The sequence below is a fragment of the Ornithorhynchus anatinus genome, chromosome 16, assembly GCF_004115215.2.
Source record: "Ornithorhynchus anatinus isolate Pmale09 chromosome 16, mOrnAna1.pri.v4, whole genome shotgun sequence".
Taxonomy (NCBI): Eukaryota; Metazoa; Chordata; class Mammalia; order Monotremata; family Ornithorhynchidae; genus Ornithorhynchus; species Ornithorhynchus anatinus.
Window position 1 is genome coordinate 28,806,056 of NC_041743.1, and position 20,122 is coordinate 28,826,177.

Genomic DNA, 20,122 nt, shown 5'->3' on the forward strand with positions numbered 1-20,122 from the left:
TTTCTGAATTTCATCGTATTGGTTACATCATTTAGTGACCCGGTGGGTAGGTTGGATCAAAAACTGAGAGGCAAAACTAGAGCTCTGGTCTTTTGGGATGACCCCATCCTCTTTACCTGGTGTGGGTTAGAGCCACTAGTGAGACCTAGTCAGTCCACTTTTACCAACAAGCAATGATTTGCTCAAATGAACATTACTTTACATAGGTTTTCTTTTAATGATGAAGTGGACTACAGTTTCCTGTGTGTTGCCACACTCTCCCCGCCATGCCCCCACTGTGATTTTGACCTTATAGGTTTGGTGTGCTTGCTTGAATGGTGTGACTGTAGCAAAATACACTCCCTGTTGCAGTATGACTTAGGGGAACCAGGATCGGAGAGTGAATGACTTGAGTTCTTTTGTACACAGTGCTCTGTACATAATAGGTGTTCAGTAAATACCATTGACTGATCTGTTGGGACCCACTTAGCTTCAGAATGTGGCATTCACCTTACTGTGCATCTTGCTGCAGCACTTGGATGCTGTGATAGGTTGGGCTATCTGTTCAGGATAGCCCAGGGCAGGAGTGTGTAGGAAATCTCAGTCCTGATTCTAAGGGTGGGATGTTCCCATCCCAGAGAATCTCATCTCCATCAGCAGCCATTAGCAGCCCTGGACCAAATGAGCCCTCTTTCCTTTTTGATTTAGAGTAAGCATGGTTAACTAAGCAATATTTAGGGATGAGAATGCTTTATATCTTCTGCAATGCACGGTGACTCATTAATTCTCATGGTTCCTCTATAAGAAACAACATTCAACACATTAGGTAGATGGCAAAACTGACATCTAAGGAGAGGAGAAGTGATCTGTTCCAGTTCACAACATAACTGAGCAAGAGCACTGGGCTCCAATTTTTTTCATAGTATTTGTTAAGCACTTACTGTGTGCCAGGCACTGTCCCAAGAGCTGAGGTGGGTACAAGCTAATCAGGCTGGTCACGGTCTTAGATTCCCATTTTACAGATGGGGAGGTAACTTAGGTTCAGAGAAGTTAGGTGATTTGCCCAAGGTCATACAGCAGACAAGTGGTGAAGCTGGGATTAGAACCCAGGTCCCTCTGACTCCCAGGCCTGCACTCAATCCACTAGGCCACCATGATTTTCTAGGTGCCGATGTATAATAACAATAATAATGTTGGTATTTGTTAAGTGCTTACTATTTGCCAAGCACTGTTCTAAGAGCTGGGGTAGATATAAGGTAATTAGGTTGTCCCACATGGGGCTCACAGTCTTCATCCCCATTTTACAGATGAGGTGACTGAGGCATAGAGAAGTTAAGTGACTTGACCAAGGTCACACAGCTGACAAGTGGCAGAGCTGAGATTGGAACCCATGACCTCTAACTCCCAAGCCCGTGCTCTCTCCACTAAGCCTTGCTGCTACCCATTCTCCTTGGTTCTTGCTATCAACAAACACAAAATTTTATATTCTGGGATCTTAATTGACACCTTTCAATTCCCCTATTTTGCAAAAGAAGCAATGAAATAAGTGAACTTTAAGGTTTTTATACTGATATTGGTTGTGTGAAGGTCCACCTGCATAGAACATGCTGGGTGATTTTACTCTTTTTAATAGGAGTAATTGAAGGGGAACCTGATTCAGGAAGTTATTTTATACAAGGGACCTATTTTCATACACATATTTAACAGTAAATAAAATTCAAATGAAGCTCATAACCAAATATCTGCACTTGCCCCAGAAACCAGTTTTAGGTCACCTCAGGATGATGCTACTCTCTCTCTGCCATCAAAGCTGGGCTGAATATATTAAAGGAAGCCAGATAAGTTAATGAAACCACATGTGCCATGACATAAAGACAAAGATCTTTGAAATGCTTGAAGAAACAGGCCTTGAAACTCCTGGTTCTGAAATTCTGATGCCACAAAACCCTAGGCACTGCGAGTGAATGCATCAAAAGGCAGAGGGGGCTATTATTGATGCAATATTGATGTTGCTTGCTCAACGACTTTAACATAAACCAAAAGCAGCCCAGGAAAATATTCAAGAACTATTGCTCTTAATGCTGCTTGCAGATGTGAGAAATTTTCATTGTTTTGTTTCAAGGAAAGCTCGTTGAACCCCGAAACTGACTGTAAAGCTTTGGAAATAAGCAATTATAAATGAAGTTCTCAGAATGAAACACTGATTGCTTTAACTAGTTTTCCTAAAGGGCTACCTCTAATACACATAGATATGACTTATTTATACCTACATGCATGCGTACATGCGTACACCCAGTCAGCTTTCTGATTGGCTCAGATTTAGCCCCAGATGACTATTGGTTGAGAGGATGGGAACCTTGCTGCTGCGATTTCTGGGACAGTGTAGCCAAAATGACCTTGAGGGAGCCTCATTACTTTCCTCCTCCTTTCCTCTTGGTATCCCCTGAGACCAGAGCCCAGATTCTTGCTGGAGCAGGATGGACTACGCTGTGGGGGAAAGTGGAGGCAGGTCAATGATTTTCTCCTACCGAGCTAGAATGGAGCACGACAGCAGCACACAAACACTCACGCTTATAGAGGCTGATATACTTTCCTACAAAGACCTCCTCAGCCTGGAAGGAACTGAAGTAACAAGTGCAAAACATAAACCAGCGAGGGTGTTGCTGCCAGTATCAAGGGAGATTTTCCACTCAGTCATGAGGAGATCAGAAGTGAGGGGGAACCCACTGTGGGTTGGAACAGCAAGAGCAAAGGGAGGAAGTAGATGAAACCACATGTCACTGCTCCTGTGTCTGCTCCTCTGAGATCTAGGCTGGGATTTCAGGTCACCAGAGCAACGGAAATGACAGCAGTGACTGCAGTTTCTTTTTCATGTGCCCTCTCCTGTCTCTGCTGCTGTTCTAGTCCACCTAACAGAGAACATCTTTGTCAGTAAGGTGTTCCGACACCCTTGATTTCAAGCAGGGCTCTGGAAATCTGGAAACCTGGATTCAAGCCCAGTTCTGCAAGTAGGGGCGTAACCTTTTGGGCTCTTGCCATCAATGAGAAACAGTGTGACCAAGTGGGTAGAGCATGGGCCTGGGAATCAGAAAGACTTAGGTTCTAATGCCTGCTCTGCCACTTGTCTGCTGTGTGACCTTGAACAAGTTGCTTACCTTCTCTGGGCCTCAATCACCTTATCTGTAAAATGGGGATTATGACTATGAGCCCTATATGGGACAGGGACTGTACCCAACCTAATTAAGCTTGTAACCATCGTAGTGCTTAGTATAGTGCCAGGCACATAGTAAGTGCTTGACAAATACCATAAAAAATAAAATGGTGAAGGGCTGACTGACAATTCAGTTAGGATATTCCGTGAGTTTAACAGGCCCATTGGAATCCTACAAAATAGCTGGCTAATGGGGCCAAAGAAGACTTCAGTAACTTCCATTGGCTCTTCAGCCATAAATGGGTCCTATTTTAAAAAAAAAACCTCCATGTGTATCTCACACTGTGCTGTAACCCTACCTATATTTGATAATAGTGCACCTTCATACAGTTTCTGGATAGGATCTGCCATTCCTAACTGGAGAGTCCATTAACAACATCATCATAACTGTCATGATGCACCTCTGAATGAGATTGCGGCTGGTTTAGTGTATGCCCGGATGTCACTGTCTTCCTCTGTCTCCTTGCCTCTCCTGTTTCTCTGTCTCCTGCTGTCCTTCCTCTACCTATCTTGATTTTTTTTCTTTTAATCTAGAAAATGTATAAGACCTCTTGGGAACAGACGAGAGCAGCTGGCTATGATTTTAGATTGGATGCTATCCCTTTCCAGACTGCCAAGGCTTCCAGAGAGATCGCCAGTGATGTAAGAAATGTTCCTTTCACTGCCAATAAACTAGAAGCCTTCAGTTCCATTAGAGACCCCCATTAGATTGTAAGCTTCTTGAGGGTAGGGACCAAATAGTGAATGCTTTAGTACAATGCTCTACATCCCGGCGGTACTCAATAAATGCCACTGATTGATCTGCAACCAAGTTGCAGATTTAAACCAAAATAAAAGTTTTGTTTTCGAGGTTTGGGCTGGGGAAAGTTTGAAGGGGATCTGTTTGAAAAATCACACTCTCAAGAATTGATCTATATAGAACTATGGCCATTTTTCAAGTGCTTACCAGATTTACATTTGTCAAAGTAGTTGGACAGTCCATCTGTTACAAAAGGACACCTTTTCGGTATGTGGATTTAGTTGTTCAAACCCTGATGGGAAAATCAGTAGATGATGTATTACTGCAAGCAGGTCTGAAACCACATAGGAAGAGTAGCTATTGTGCAAAATGGATGTTTCTCTTTCAGTTTGGAGTTAAAAAGAAATTGTCTCAGAGGAGTAAGCCTACTTAAAGTTAACTTTTTTCTGTAAACTGTAGTTCAGGTACAAAGAGGCCTTCCTAAGGGACCGTGGGCAGCAGAGCAGATTCCTCAGTGTAAACGAAGATCCCAAGATGAGACACTTTATCAACGTGGGGAAACTCCAGAGTGACAATGTGTATAAGAGGGAATTTGCCAAGAACAATTCACAGTTCAAGAGTCGGGCCGACCAGCCTGGGTTTGTCCAAGCAAAGAAGAGTCAGCAACTGATCAGCGATGTGAATTACAGGCAGCACCTACATAACTATACCTGTGATCCTGAGCAACTTAACATGAGGCATGCAAGAAAGGCCCACAATCTGCAGAGTGATGTAAGTTCATGGAAGCCATTTGGACCTATGTCATAGACATCTGTACAACAGGCACCATGTCCCCCTCATCCCTCTCAGGCTAAATGCATTATTTTTATAAAGAATAACCAGAGGTCTGCTTTTACATTCGAGGTGCCATCTAAGAGACTGAGGGTCGGCCAAAATTGGGTGCCTGAGCTAATATGGAAAACAGGGATCTTTGTGACCAGACAAGCTTCTGCTAGCAATCCAGTATGAAACAGAATATTTCTTTACTCATAAAAGTCTTTCCTAGACATTCTAGCATCCTGTTTGGAGACTGTCAGAATATGCCCCCAGAAGAACAGAGTCTGCCAGGGTCCCATCTCCCAAGTTTAAAAGGCACCTAGAGATTTCAGATTGGCCCTCATTCTCAGAGGCTTCTGGGAAATATAGGCCTCTGGCTTCTGGAAAATTTAGTTTCCAAGCAACAGGTGCAACAAAACTAAATTTACTACTTTCCCTTCAGCTTTTTGACCTCAGTTCCATCTCCAATAGGAGCCCAAACATTTTTACAACACTCACAGAAACCAAGACCAATCCTCAAAAATTTACACCACCCCTCTCTTGGTATGTCTCCATTTTTCAGGTTAAGTACAAATCTGACTTGAACTGGATTAGAGGCATTGGCTGGACCCCACCAGGTTCTTACAGAGTGGAAATGGCTCGAAGGGCTGCTGAACTAGCCAACACACAGGGACTGAGGCTTCACAGACCTTCTGTAAGTAGAAGAAAAAGAATTTTTTAAGGTTTATTTCTACATATTTTCTATTTGGGAACCCTAAAGCAACTCTATTTTTAATGAAGTTTCTTTCACAGCTGTTTCTGTTTTAGGAGAGGTGGTGATTGGCAGCTATGGAGAGTATTATAGTGGAGGACTCAGAAAAGAGCCCTGGATTGTTTTTCCTTATTCTTTTACCAATAAGGAATAACAACACATACCAGTGACCTTTCTCACAGCACTGAGATCATGCCTGCAAAGTACATTTACGTGTTGGGGTAGCAGCCTTCATAGAGGGTTAAAAGAACATTCTGCTGTTTATTTAGTCCAGATATGACATGCTGATTTCCTCTAACCACTCCAGAAACGTATGTAAAACTTATTTTGGATGGACAGAGATTTGAAACTATTTTGAGTTTCAGCCCCTTTGGTGCTGGAATATCATTTTCAGGCATTTGGGATTAGATTTTAGGGTAGAGGATAGGAAATGGGATGGGAAAGGCTTCAAAGAGTTAACAGGTCAGAAAGCCATAGGTCTTTTTCATCCTGGATTAGAAATTCCCAGTTGTCAGAGGCCTGGAATAAAAAAGCTATGGAAGCCATGACCTTGATAATGCCCATGGGATTGGCAACTATGTTTTAGTGTTATTTTTTTATTTCTGATTTTCTTAAGCAGTTACTATGTGCCAAGCCCTGTACTAAGCTCTGGGATAGATAAAAGATAATCAGGCTAAACCTGTCTCTCATGGCACTCACTGTCCAAGTAAGAAGGAGAATAGGTATTGAATCACCATTCACAGTTGAGAAAACTGAGGCACAGAGAAGTTAAGTGACTTTCCCAAGGTCACACAGAAGGCAAAGTGGCAGAGCAGGGATTAGAACCCAAGTCTTCTGACTCCCAGGTTCATGCTCTTTTCACTAGACTATTCAGTTTCCCCAGAGTGCTCGAGGTTGGAAAGGGTAGTCATTTTGGCTTTCTTTACTCAGACTGTCGATCTCAGCTGCAGTTAGAGAGTGATTTTGATGAAGTGACGCCCAGGGCCTCAGGATGTGAATAAAATGAACCATATAGGGATGACTTCCCAACCGAGCACTTTGGGTTCCTCATTTCTTAGCCTTTGAAAAACACAAAGATCTAGACAAACAACAGAGGAGAAAACTGGTATGGTATAGCAAACCACAAACTGAGAGGGCTGTTGACAAACAGGGGATTTGGTGGGTCTTCTACCAAGTCCCTAAGGGCATCCATGCCATGAATCCAAAAGCTTTAGTTAAGCGGGAAGAAGAAAGGATTCCCGGACACACTTTTCTTCCCTCTTCAATCAACCCTGAACAACTGTAAAACAAATTGTGTTTTTTTATCCTGGTTCACTTTTCACAATCGGCAACCATTTATTAAACAAATATAAAATGGAGAATTCTTTAATTTCCTGGGAATGAGACAAGCTTTTCTAGTGAACTACAAGTTAAACGTTCTGCATTATCTTTCTTTGGTGCTGCATTGAGAGCTGAGCTCTAGGAGGGAATGACTAGCTGTTCGTCAGCAGTCATTATCAAGACAGTACACCACAGATCAGAACAATTCTCCATGTGAGTTGGCTTCTGTAGAAGGGGCCATATCCAAGTGAAGAATTGAAGTCTCTTTCTCTCTCTTGCCTGCAATTCTTTGGAAAGGAGAACATTCTCAGTACATCTAAGACATTTCAGCCTTTACTCCCACAGAGGGCTTCCTGTTTTACCAAGAGATGTTATATTTGATTTCTGCAGAAAATGCCAGAGTGCAGTAGAGATCAGCAGGAAAATGTGAATCCAGATGCAACTGAGATTCTTCAAGTAAGAAGGAAGAAGACACAGATGCTGTAACGCAGCAGCTCCTTGTATATGGAAAACGAGCTGGAGAGGAGATTAGTGCAACAGAAAAGAGGTCCCCATTTGGTTTCTTAGGTTTTCAAGCATTTCCTTACAAAGCTGTTTGTTTCTCTGGCTCTCTGAGTAGCATGGCAGAAAAAATCAATTTTGATTTCTTTTTTAAAATAATGCCATACAAATGACTACAGATATTTTTATTTTTGATTCAGTATTTTAATATCTAGGTTTCTTGTCTGTGAATTGTATAGTGCCCAGCACATATCTGGTGTGTAATTAAACCTTTCAAAGACAATCCAAATAATTGTTGTTCTATTGAGTTCCCTGGCAATATTTGGGGATGACTTCTTGATGAAGAATATAACATCATTTGTGTCAGCTGGCAAACTAGCCAAATGTATTCGTGGTCTTCCACTTGAGTCCTGTATAAAATGGAGGTTCGGCTCTAGGGAAAGTCGCTGAGGGCAGTTTTGAAGATGCTGAATGAGGAAGAAGGGAGTTCATGGTGCAGATGGGACACAGTGGACAGGGAGCAGCTATTTCTGTTCTAGTCCTCCATCAGTCTTGATGGTGGGAGCCATTTCTTGGGAAACCTGAATGCCCATCAATAAAGTTGATGAGGAACAGTGGGTTAAAGGAGTTCATTTCATCAAGGTACTTGGCACAGCTTGAAACCATCTCACAACCGTGGGCCAGAATTTCCTTGAATGGTGGCTTTGATCCAGTCGAGGTATTTGGTCACTTCAGTATAGACTCCGGGCTTGTATTTCTTTCCACATCCGTCCCCCCAGCTCACAATTCCAGAGAGGTAGAAGGTCCCATCTTTTTCACAGGTTAAAGGACCTCCAGAATCTCCCTAGAGGAAACAAGACAGGCCAGTTCTGTCAATGACAACTAAAATGACCTAACCACTCTGCACTTGTTACTAGCCTTCCTACCCTGCTGTGAAGAGTCACTGGTTATGATATGAATGGAATCAGCCAATTTTCCAGGATACCCATATAGGAAGAGGAAAGTGGCTTTCCTACAGGCCAAATAATGTATCATTTAGTAAAGGAGGCAAGATAAGTCTTTCCCTTCAGGAAGAGGGTGAAAGTTAGTCTGAGGAGATTGCTATGTTAATTATTGCAAATCTAAAGAGATCTATAGAGGGAACATGTCACCTCTCAATTATTATTCAGTTGCAAGTGTGGAAAAAACTAGTTTGTGCTTCTCACTCTAGCTGCAGGTGTTTTGACCATTTTTCTACTTAGGCCATTTTCAGCAATTGATCTGCTAGTTGTATTTTGGTCTTTTCAACTACATTTGCATGTAAAATGATATATAATTCACCATTAGGGATGCCTCCTCATCTCCCTAGGGCAACAATCACTGTTTGGGCATAGGAGAGAGAGTGAGACAGAAATCATTCAATTTTCCTATATAGAACCAATCAGTTCAGATATAAGATTTGGTAAGGGACTATGTTGGAGCTGATGACTAATTGGGATTATTTGAAGACAACAATTATCCATGCTTTCTCTGTCTCCCATTAGTCAGACCTCTAAAACTTAGGTTCACTATTTTGGGCCACACTTGTACACTCAGGCTACCCCTTCAACCACTAGATCATGCTCCGATTCAAGGAGGATGGACATACCACAAAGTTTCACAGAGTGGATGCCTTCACTTTCCACCTGTCAAGTCAAAATCAGATTAGTGGTTTGAGGTTCTGAAAATACAGACAAACCTGGCATGTGTCAGTTCCTGGCTTCTTTACATTTCTTGCACAGAACATGCTGTCATCAACCAAACTATCATAGGACCGCCGAGAGTTACACTGGGAATGGGAGACCAATTTGACTTTAGCATCCAGTAGCTGGCGAGAGCCTTCTCCTAGAATGCAGTAAGCATCCAAGATTATTTTTCAATTAGAAGCAATTCCCTTCAATAGAAGAATCAATTTTTCCCTCCAAAATTGCTATTCCTGTTACTGCATGATGTCACAGTGTTTATAATACCTTTTGGGGACTTCTAACTTGTTACAAAAACTAGGAGAGAAATCCTTACCAAGTTTAAACAGTAAAATCAGGTTACAGGGGGTAGCAAAACAGGCCCGCTGGGTAGCCACAATTTCAAACTAGGACCCTAGCAGATTAGCTGATTTTCATTTTTAGAGCAGGAATTATTCTGTTTCCAGAGTATGGGAATCGATCCATATGATCACTAAATTTACCTACTTTAGAACAGTGGTTCTGTCCACAGTAATAAGCAGTACTACCACCCTTTCGTTCACTTCCTTTACTTCTATCTTTTCATTCACAGATGCTATGAGTCACAGCATTATAAGTTTTAAATTGATATCATGCACATTATATTCCTGTAATAATTTACCTATCATTGCTTACCTTCCAGATGAAAATCATCTAATGCTTCAACTTATTAAGCCAAAGGTTTTTAAAAAGAATCAGTTTAAATGGCCATCTACATTCAAATAGCTGCAGTGCAAATGAGAGAACTTTTCAGTGATTAAAATACCCTAGGTCACTCAATACCTCACCTATTTCTGTTTCTCCCCAACCGGAGATGTGACATTCAGTTCCAACAGGAAATGGAGAGTCAGGCAAACATGCAGTCTTCACATAATTAGTTTCCTGAGCACAGTGACCATCTACTGGCTTTAGTTTCACCAGAGCTGAACGTCAATCAAGAGAAGAGTAATCAGTGGATAATCAGAGGCAGCACCTCATGTCAAAGATTGTGTCAACCTTAAACTGCTGGATAACATGAATGACTACATAGTTTTAAAAAAATGCCAGCATTTACACTCTCTCCAGTTTCTGGACAAATCTGTCCTGAATACTAGGGTTGTGAATAAATTTCACTCACCCAGACATCATGTTGAAAGCCTCCCAGGCTATATATGGTAGTGGGGAACATGTATAGATTTTATATCTTTCCTCCCATAATAATAATGATGGTAATTAGTAAAGCTTACCACATATCAAGAACAAATTTAAGTCCTGGGCACTGCTACATGGATAACAGACCTCGAAGAGCTAAAACAACTTGGAATAAATGAAGATCAGGAAGGGTGATCTAACATCATATTGAAGTTTCCCATGGTTAGTAAAATAATAACAGAGGTATTTATTAAGCATTTACATGTGCTAAGCACTGGGGTAAGTAAAAAACAATTGGATTGGACCCAGTCCCTGTCCTCTCAGTCTAACAGGGGTTTACAGTCTAACAGGAAGGAAAAAAAATTATTCCTATTTTACTAATGAAGAAACTGAGTCATACAGAGGTTAAGTGACTTGCCCAAGGTCACCCATAAGGCATGTGGCAGAGTTGGGGCTAGAACCTGGGTCTCCTGACTCCTGGCCCTGTGCTCTTTTCACTAGACCACACTACCTCTTTCCAACATTTTCAAATATTAGGGTTTCTTTGGAGGAAATTCCATATATTACATCTAACTGGAGGATCCCCAATACACAGCCATAAATGGGCAACACTTGCCTATATCATTATAGGGTATGTCATTTTTTTCATGATAATTGTGGTATTTAATTATCTTCTCCACATCAAACCTTTGTTCATGGAATTCTTTCTTGAGCAGGTCCTGTTCCCCTAGCACAACCTGTAGGTATTTGGCTCTGATCCTAGAATGGAGGAATAGAGAAGACTGGGTGAAATTTTATCGGGCTACAGCCCATCCCTGGGCATTTGGAAATCAGTCAATTTATGAACTCAGTAAGCCTCCAAAGCACTCATTAGCCCCTTCCATATTTTGCCAAAGGTATTTTTGAGCTCCAGCGAGAGATGTAAACTGTTGAAAGAATCTGATATCCCATTGAAACCCAACACTGCAATGTGCTGTGATGCAGGCAACCTGCCATTCCTCTCCTCAACACCTCTGCAGATAACACTGAACTACATATTGATACCACCTAAAATTGTGGGAGGAGATTAATATTTAAGAGAAGGTGGGAAGTATTGAACTTTTTTCCCTTTGAGAGAAGACTTGTATTTTCATTCTGCCCCAGGATTTACCTAGAAGAAGGGCACCATTGCCGCTGTGGGTGTCAACATGGGAACAGGACAGAAGGACAATTAACCTTTAGCTAGTGAGAGATTAAGGCTCAGTCAGGGGGGACCCTCGATTAGTGCTGGCAAATCTTCCTCTTTTGCAATTCACTAAAGGGCTTCTGGAACATCCCCAACCTCAGTATTCATTTCCAAGAAGAACAACATTTCTGCTTCTCCCAACCTCATCCTCAGCAATTATTGTTCTGCTTCTAGAACAGAGAACTTACTCAACACAGTGTCCAGCGGTCAGAACCCAGCAGGAATGGATCAAGGTGCCACCACAGAAATGCCCTTTAGGCATATAGTCGGTCAGAGGAAGTGTGGTCTGGAGAGAGGCTTGCCAAGGGTGCTTGCCAGGCGTGGTTTTGAATCCCCCATATATTCTTTGGACTCTTCGGCTGGTATCTGGCTTGCCACATGTGTTGAACACATCCACTACGGGTGGAGACAAGGTGAGAGTCTCTTTGGGCACTAGAGCTTCTGTGGTGGCAGAAAAACAGGACTAATATCATGAAATGCCAGGTAACACCCCCACACTCTTTGTTGCCCTTAAAACCCATCTTCCATGTCCAACTTCTCCACTTGCTAGTGAGTTCAAGAAGCAAACTAGATGCATAATGACCACAGAACAACTAAGAAGCTGTGGCATAGGAGATCAAGAATTGAGCTGAGACAGTGAGATGATGATTTCATGCTAAATTTTGACTGAGATCCAAACGGCCCAACTAATGGCTCTTAGGACATCAATTAATCAATCAGTCGTATTTATTGAGCGCTTACTGTGTTCACAGCACTGTACTAAGTGCTTGGAAGAGTACACTATAACAATATAGCAGAGTTGGTAGACATATTCCCTACCCATGACAAGCACACAGTCTAGAGGGGGAGAAAGACATTGATGTAAATAAAGAATTTTGGATATGTACATTAGTGCTCTGGGCCTGAGGAAGGAGTGAATAAAGGAAACAAATCCAAAGGCAAGGGTGGTGCAGAAGGGAGTAGGGGAAGAGGAAATAAGTATGGGAGAATGGGAGAGTTGGACACAAAGGTAGACAGGTCACCATGTGGGCCAAGTTGAGGAATTGTGCCATTGGAGGAAAATCAATATGTAGTCCATGGGGTAAAGAGGAAGATTCCATGTAGCTCAGGAGTGAAAAGGAAAATTCCATGTAGCCCATGGGGTGAGGAGGAATTCTCAGGAACATTTGAGAGAAGGTCACCTAAGCAGGCAAAGATACCAATTCCTCATTAATCTCTCTCTTTAGCCACCCTCTAACACATTAGTAACACCATTGTAAGAAAAGCAATAACAGTAACAGTGATGATAAACACAGTGGTGCTAATTACTACCCCTTTGGATTACTGAAGCGTCTTTCTACCTAAAAACACTAATTGCTTTCACAGATAGTATCACAATTCAGTGCCGCCTTGTCCAAGGTCATACTGGGTCTCATGGGTTTAACATGGACTGGAACCCAGATTCTCCAATTTCCAAGCCAGTCCTCCATCCACTAGACAGAGCTGCTTTCTTTGACTATGAAGGGCAAGGATACATATTTGCATGTTTAAGTAAATCTGCGCATTGGTGTGCACACACCACATATCCACATCACTTTACCTGAGGACGAGCATTGGGTGACTTCACAGTACTCCCATTTCACTTTGTTACTGTTTGCCTTAATGAAGCACCAGGGTTGTGAGTCATCATCTGGATTCCTGAATAGAGCAGATTCAATACTTAATGATAATGATAAGTCAATTTTAGTGTGATGCTTTTGGCTTTTTCCATTGATTTATTTTCACAGTATTTGCTAAGCACTTACTTTGTACCAGGTATTGTACCAGCAGGTTAGACACAGTCCCCGTCCCACATGGGCACAGTCTTATTCCCCATTTTAGAAAGGAGGTAACTGAGGCACACAGAAGTTAAGTGACTTGCCCAAGGTCACACAGCAGACAAATGGCAAAGCTGACATTAGAACCCAGAACCTTCTGACTCCCAGGCTCATCATGTTCTATCCACTAGGCAATACTGCTTCCCTACTGTAGCATGCAAACACTGTAATAATATTCTGCGTCTTATGGCACTTTCTTTTTTCCAAAGTGCTTACACAACAATTAAGTATCTTTGTCACCTTTGTGGACTGGGAAGAGGGCTGTATCTTCATCCCTGTTGAACAGATCAGGAGTCAGACGTTAATGACCTGTCCCAGGTTACCCAGCAGCCCAATAGCACAGCTGGGATTAGAACTTCAGTCTCAATTCCCAGTCATAACTCTTTCCACTAGACCCCTTTGGTCTCTCACAGATTGATAACAAACTCTCTAGCTTCAGGAGATTTTCTGGTCTCTGTCAACATCTGAGTGTCTGGAGTGTTTCAAGGGAACAACACACCTCCAGTTAGAATGAAAGGGGCCTCTCTGCTGTGTGGCCTAGTGAAAAAAGTACAGGCCTGGGAGTCAGAAGACCTAGGCTCTAATCTCAACTCTGATACTTACCTGCTGCAGTGTGACCTTGGGTCAGTCACTTATCTTCTCCATGCTTCAGTTTCCTCATCTGTAAAATGGAGACTCAATACCTGTTCTTCTTCCCCTGTTAGACTGTGAATCTCGTGGGGGACAGGGACTGTGTTTGGATACCAATGCGCTCCAAATATATAGAGAAGCCATCAAGTTAATGCCTTTCAATCAACTTATGATAATGCTTGCCTAGTGTATGTATGTATTGGTGGATTACTATGACCTGTGAAAGATCTGACACAGAAACTAGGTTCATTTGCACCAATCATAACATGGAGGTGGAAAGGTCCTCAACACTAAATGAAGAAGTTGGGGGCAAAATTGCCTTAATGGTTGGGTAAATGTTTCAGTGATAATAACTGTGGTGTTGGTTAGGGCTTCCTTTACGTCGAATACTGCTCTAAATGCTGGAGCAGATGCAAGACAATCAGGTCCCACGTGGGTCTCACAGTCTAAGTAGGAAGGAGAAAAGGTATTGAATCCTCATTTTGCAGAAGAGGGAACTGAGGCCAGAGAAGTTAAATGACTTGTCCAAGATCACACAGCAGACAAATGGCAGAGCTGGGCTTAGGATCCAGATCATCCAACACTCTGGCCCCTGTTCTTCCACATTGCTCTTGGGAAATCTCTCATGCCCATGGGGGTCTCATCGCCTTTTGAGGGGCTACTCTGTGCCTAGTCAACTGCATCTACCCTAGTTTAACCCTATTGTTCCAGGAGAGAAAGTTTATATGAAAGCAGGGCCATCCACATGCTTCAAGAAGGAGGAGTGGAGGCGACCTTAGGCCTGGAACCCTTTGGAACTTAAGCATGGCCTTGGAAGAGTCCTACTGAGGAGGAGGATGGATAATTTGTTAGATTTCACTCAGAACAGTGAAGATAGATAGCGAATGAAGCCAGAGGAATACCTAGAGAAACAGACTTTGGCACAGAGGGAGAGAGCAATGGAAAGAAATAGTGGGAAGGGCGATTTACCTGCAGAATTTATGTTCCCCAATGCCATATTTTTCTGCATCTTCCATAAATGCATTGTAATTCTCCTGCAAGAGGAGGTGAGAGTTCCAGTGAAGACAGACGTGCTGGTTGACAGTCTTACTCACATTCCCTCTGTATTTGTCGCCATCTCCTACGTAACAGTCTTGGGGACCTACAGGGAAGAAGACAGTGATGTAAAAATTGAGGGTCTTTTTCAACATCCCTAAAAATACAGAACCATTAGGGTGGTGACCTGCAAATTGCCTCTGGGAGGTAACAAACTTAGAGGTATGGAAGGAGAGAGGAGAGAAGGAGACAGGATGATAACACGGTTTTCTGTGGTTTTCTTCTGGCAAAGTGAACACTGCTTTATAAGAACTCTTTCTAGAGAACCATGGAAGAAAGGTTAAATTCCCTTTTGGGGTATCCCTTCTCGATTCTTCTCTCTCTTTCTCCAGGACTCAAGCACCAACTCCACAGGAGAATTTAGGAAGACAGCCATCTAATCTCCTGTTATTCCATGTGAGTACAACATATATTTACCATACTTTCAATGCTACCTGTTTCCTTAAATGGTGTCAAGGTAACATTTTAGAAATACAACTCAAGCCATACTATGTTAAAATAGTTTATTGCTTGGGTAGAAGTTGTAGGTGGGGTGGAAATAATAATAATAATAATGAAAGCAATGGCAGAGAGAATCTGTGAGCAGGTACATGGTGGGTATGGCAGGCAAAATTAGAAATGAACAACAGCTATCATTTTGGTAAAGATTCAGGCTAATTGGTAAGTGTTTTTCTGAGGTGCCTAATGTAGCCTCTTCCAAAAGTGTGACTTTAAAATTCACCATATGCCACCACCAAGCTAGGCCTTGGAGTGGCCCAACTACCCACAACCCAACTCCAGTTTCCTCCATGCAGCAGTTTTGGCGTGACCTGACATCCCAACAGCAGTGATTGAATCAAGATTCCCCTTCCCCCTTAGCAAACTCACCTCCAAATTCCCAAGAAATGGTGGCTAACCAGCCACCAGCAAAGGCCTGCATTTTGGTCTCATTCAGACCCAGGTAAGCTTTTCTACTTTTCTGCTCCACCTGTTTCAACCCTCCCCATCTCTGGCATTGGCCTTTTATTGCTTTGTTCCAGTTTCTCCACTTTCATCCTCAGTTTCTCTACAGTCCTGGTGTCCTCTTTCTGTCAGCTTGGTGGCCAGTTTGTAGTTTTCTCCTCTCTCTACTCCCCTCTATCTTCAGTCTATGTCTCTGTCTCATCGCTAACCCTGTCTTTAGCTTTCTGGGCCTCTGCGTATTTGTTTCCAGATTATTCTGGACCAGGTGACAACTTTAAAACTCTTCTAGCTCCATAATTTCATGGATCACTGCTTGAATTTCATATGCTTTAGGTTTAAATTGCAATCACTCAGATGGAAAAAGTCTTTGATTCCTGACTCTCCACCTCACCTCGCCATAAGTAGGCACTTCTTTATCTTTCTGTTTCCTTGATGAGAAAACAACAGAGAAAGAAATTGCAAGGTCATTCCCCCAGAGCTTTGAGGAGAAACACATTTTGGCAACAAAACACATATTGAATAAGTGAGGACAGGGATCATATCTACCAACTTCAATGCACTCTACCAAGTGTTTAGTAAGTGCTCAATAAATGCTATTGATTGACAAAATCTCACTTGTCAAATGAAAAGAAAAGGACAAGTCAACATACCTATTTCACAGAATTTCCCTGAAAATCCAACAGGGCAGTCACAGGTAAACTTGGACCTCCTTCTGTGCCGGGAGCAGACACCTCCATTTTGGCAAGGGTTTGGTCTACAGGCTGGAATTGCTGCCAACATGGAAAATAAGCTCATGAAGTTCCAACACTCCCATTGGGAACCGCAATTCACATGTTCAGTGGTAACAACTGACTTCTGCTGTGTGCTTAGTGCTCTGAAGAGTTAAAGGAACCAAACAAGCCATGGTACCTGCCTTCAAGAAGTCTACAGTCTAGTTTCTGGTTAAGGAAGTTAGCAGTAAAATGAACATCAAGGCTTTCATTCTTACCTAAAAAGAATCCATTTCAAACCTAATGCATGGGTCCTGTAGGACTTCCAAGCACACCTATAAGTTCACCAAATCACGGTCCTCATTCATGCAGAAAACTTCCCCACTTCTAACCAAGAGAGCCAAAATTAAAATTCCAAGATGTAGAATGTTTTTAAAGGACAATTTGATTCTTTTCAAAAACTTACTGCATTGTAAACTCAAGTAGGTACTGAATTCTCTTTTACTGACTGACCATACATAACACGTGGAATACTGGCCAAATCGCCCCTGAATGCACCCCTGTTATGCCACAGTTAGAGTCCAGTTAGAGCCTACTTCAATTAAAACCTCAGGATAAAATCAGCCAAACTCTCTTACCTTTGATGCAGCCTGGACCAGTGTAGGGGTGTTTACAAACACACTGATAAAAGGGCTCAGTTTTCGTGATAAGGCATTCTCCTCTGCCGCACACATTCTTTATGCACTTGTTTTTCACTGTTTGGGTTTAAATAAAATAGGGAAATCAGTAGAACACTCTGTTAGGTGCATTTATCACTCTTACATTGAAACAAAGCCGGTGATTAATTTGTGCCAGGATTTACTGAGGCTACTTTGGACTGAGCCCTGGCACCTTCTATTAATAGTAACTGTACTGTTAAACACTTACTATGTGCCGAGCACTGTTCTAAGCACTGGAGTAGATATGATAGTCAGGTTGAACCCATTCCCTGTCTCACATGGGGATCACGGTCTTAGGAAGGAGAATGGGTATTTAGCACCGAAAGCACACAATAAATACCACTGATTGATTGATTTTGAAGATGAAGAAATTGAGGCACAGAGAAATTCAATGACGTCACAAGGTCACAGAGTAGGCAAGTGGCAGGGGTAGAATTAGAACCCAGTTCCTCTGCCTCTCAGACCTGTGTTCTTTCCCCTAAGTAACACTGCTTCTTTTTAGTTATTGAAATAAGACCAAAACATTCTCAACACAGCTCTTACCATTCCTCAAGTTTTTAAGCGGAATATAAGAAATGAAAGCAGCGACCCAGCCCTCCCCCTGCACTTCTAAGTCATTTAACCGCCAGAGGCTTTGGTGTCAAATCTGCATGAGAATGCTGGCTTACACCCATCAGGAGGAGAAGAGATCTGCTCGAGTAGTGCCTTCAGAAAGATCGGGAGGACGCTAAGTTGATTTCGAAGCAGAAGCAGCTGCTGCAAGTGGTAAGTGAACCAGTGCAGTAAGGGCGATCTTTCATACAGACAGTGTGGAATCTAGAGCCAGTTAGGTCTTCTCAGCTGCCTCTACCTCCCTGAATAGGATGACAATATCTCATTCACAGTAGCATCATCTTAGAAAATGAATCTATATACTGTATACACACACACACACACACACACACACATATAAACACACATACCCCTTCACAAATATTATCTCATTTTCATTTTCTTCGGTGACTTTCGGGGTGCTCTTGGTAAGAACAGTGGGAGTTTGTGGGAAGATTATGTGGAGAGGCCTATTTAAACCATGAATAAAATGAGGAGTGGGTAGGGGACTGGTGGAAGAGTGGCCACATGGGAAACAGGAAGAGAAACCTAAGTCCAGATAGGTAGCCAGAGATGAGGGGTGTAATTCTTAAACTGAGAAGCAGTATGGCTTAGTGGATAGAGCATGGGCCTGGGAGCTGGAAGGATCTCAGTTCTAATTCTGATTCCATCACATGTCTGCTGTGTGTCCTAGGCAGGTCACTTAACTTCTCTGGGCCTTACTTGCCTCATCGTTAAAATGGGGATTAACAGTGTGAGCCCCATGTGTCCAACCTAATTAAGTTATATCTATTCCAGTGCTTAGAACAGTGCTTGGTACATAGGAAGTGCTTGACAAGTGCCACAATTATTATTGTTATAAACACCAGCTCTATATTGGAGCCAGGAATTACTAGGGATGCTGGGAGGTGACTGGTAGATGACCAAATGGGTCAAAAAAGGGGAGGCCTAGCTGGGTGGGATGGGAGAATGGGGTCCTGGTTTCATCGCTCCTCATCCTTCTGAAATAGGAGGACCTACCTCTTTTCTTGTTAGAGGAAAAGAGGAACAGAATTTTTATTTATGGTATTTATTAAGAGCTTACTCCTTGGCTCATTCCCCTCTGCCTTCGAACATGCTTATATCTCCCATGTACTTAAAATAAAATTTTCAGCTTCTCATTGTACCCTGCAGCTACTGTTCCATCTTCCTACTACCAATTCCTAGAATGGTTTGTGTACATGCTTTAGTTTGTTGGCTTTAATGGCATTTAAAAATAATGATTAATAATAATTATGGCATTTGTTAAGCACGTCCTATGTGTCAGGCACTATGCTAAATGCTGGGGTAGATACAAGCTAGTCAGTTTGTACACACAGTCCATAACCCAAATGGGGCTCACAGTCAATCTCCATTTTACAGATGAGCTAACTGAGGCCCAGAGAAGGTAAGCGACTTGCCCAAGGTCACACAGCAGACAAATGGTGAAGCTGTGAACAGAACCTAGGTCCTTCTGATGCCCAGGTCCATACTCTTTGTATTAGGCCATGGTGCTTCATCAGAATTGGCCCTGGCCTCAGTAACTCAAGGACAAGTGGCAAATCTGGAAGTTTCCCAACCACAGCATCAAAATTGGGCCTAGCTGTTATAGGCAATTGCCACTGAAGCTATGCAGTTGCCCTGCTAAAGCCATTTTAGGAAAACCAGACTCACCTTTCTGACACCTGGTTCCACTGAAAGGCTCTGGACAGGTACACTTAAATGAAGCACCGTTCACAACACAATCCCCTCCGTTCTTACAGGGATTGGATGAACATGGATCTATGGGTTTGGAAAGAGGTGCAGGTTAGAAATACTGAAAGTAGTTAATGAGTATTTATTAAGCATGATCTAGTAAAATGAGCATGGCGCAAGAGGTCAGGAAATCCAGTGTATACTCTTTGCTCTCCTGTTTGCCAACTATGAGACTTTGGGCAACTCAACTTCTCTGTGCCTCAGTTTCCTCATCTGCAAAATGGGTATTAAATACCTGTTCTTCCTTCTTCCATCATGACCCTTGTTTAATACAGAGATGGTGTCTGTTCTGATTATCTTGTATTTACCCCAGTTCTTAGCACATTTCATAAGCACCATCATTATGATTGACTCTCAGTTGCGTGCCGAGCACTGTATTGTGTGTTAGAGGAAA

The 20,122-nt window shown here is 42.4% G+C and overlaps 2 protein-coding genes across 10 annotated transcripts in view; one reads left to right on the forward strand and one right to left on the reverse strand.

Moving 5' to 3' along the window:
• The window catches only part of LOC100082714 (nebulin related anchoring protein), a 68,684-nt gene extending 61,078 nt beyond the window's left edge, over positions 1–7,606 (forward strand). For all 3 annotated transcript variants that reach the window (XM_001513313.4, XM_007667685.3, XM_029081289.2), the window contains 4 exons: positions 3,725–3,832; positions 4,389–4,700; positions 5,308–5,439; positions 7,207–7,606. In XM_001513313.4, coding sequence (XP_001513363.2) covers positions 3,725–3,832; positions 4,389–4,700; positions 5,308–5,439; positions 7,207–7,302 — 648 coding nt within the window. In that variant the 3' untranslated portion in view covers positions 7,303–7,606. The remainder of the gene's footprint in view (positions 1–3,724; positions 3,833–4,388; positions 4,701–5,307; positions 5,440–7,206) is intronic.
• Positions 6,807–20,122, reverse strand: part of HABP2 (hyaluronan binding protein 2) — a 72,103-nt gene continuing 58,787 nt past the window's right edge. For 6 of the 7 annotated variants that reach the window (XM_039914316.1, XM_039914315.1, XM_007667687.3 and 3 more), the window contains 10 exons: positions 19,648–19,755; positions 17,284–17,400; positions 16,586–16,705; positions 14,868–15,039; positions 12,992–13,089; positions 11,601–11,853; positions 10,804–10,946; positions 9,845–9,979; positions 9,035–9,180; positions 6,807–8,161 (listed from right to left, as the gene is read on the reverse strand). In XM_039914316.1, coding sequence (XP_039770250.1) covers positions 7,985–8,161; positions 9,035–9,180; positions 9,845–9,979; positions 10,804–10,946; positions 11,601–11,853; positions 12,992–13,089; positions 14,868–15,039; positions 16,586–16,705; positions 17,284–17,400; positions 19,648–19,755 — 1,469 coding nt within the window. In that variant the 3' untranslated portion in view covers positions 6,807–7,984. The remainder of the gene's footprint in view (positions 8,162–9,034; positions 9,181–9,844; positions 9,980–10,803; positions 10,947–11,600; positions 11,854–12,991; positions 13,090–14,867; positions 15,040–16,585; positions 16,706–17,283; positions 17,401–19,647; positions 19,756–20,122) is intronic. The other variant, XM_039914318.1, reaches the window with a different exon arrangement.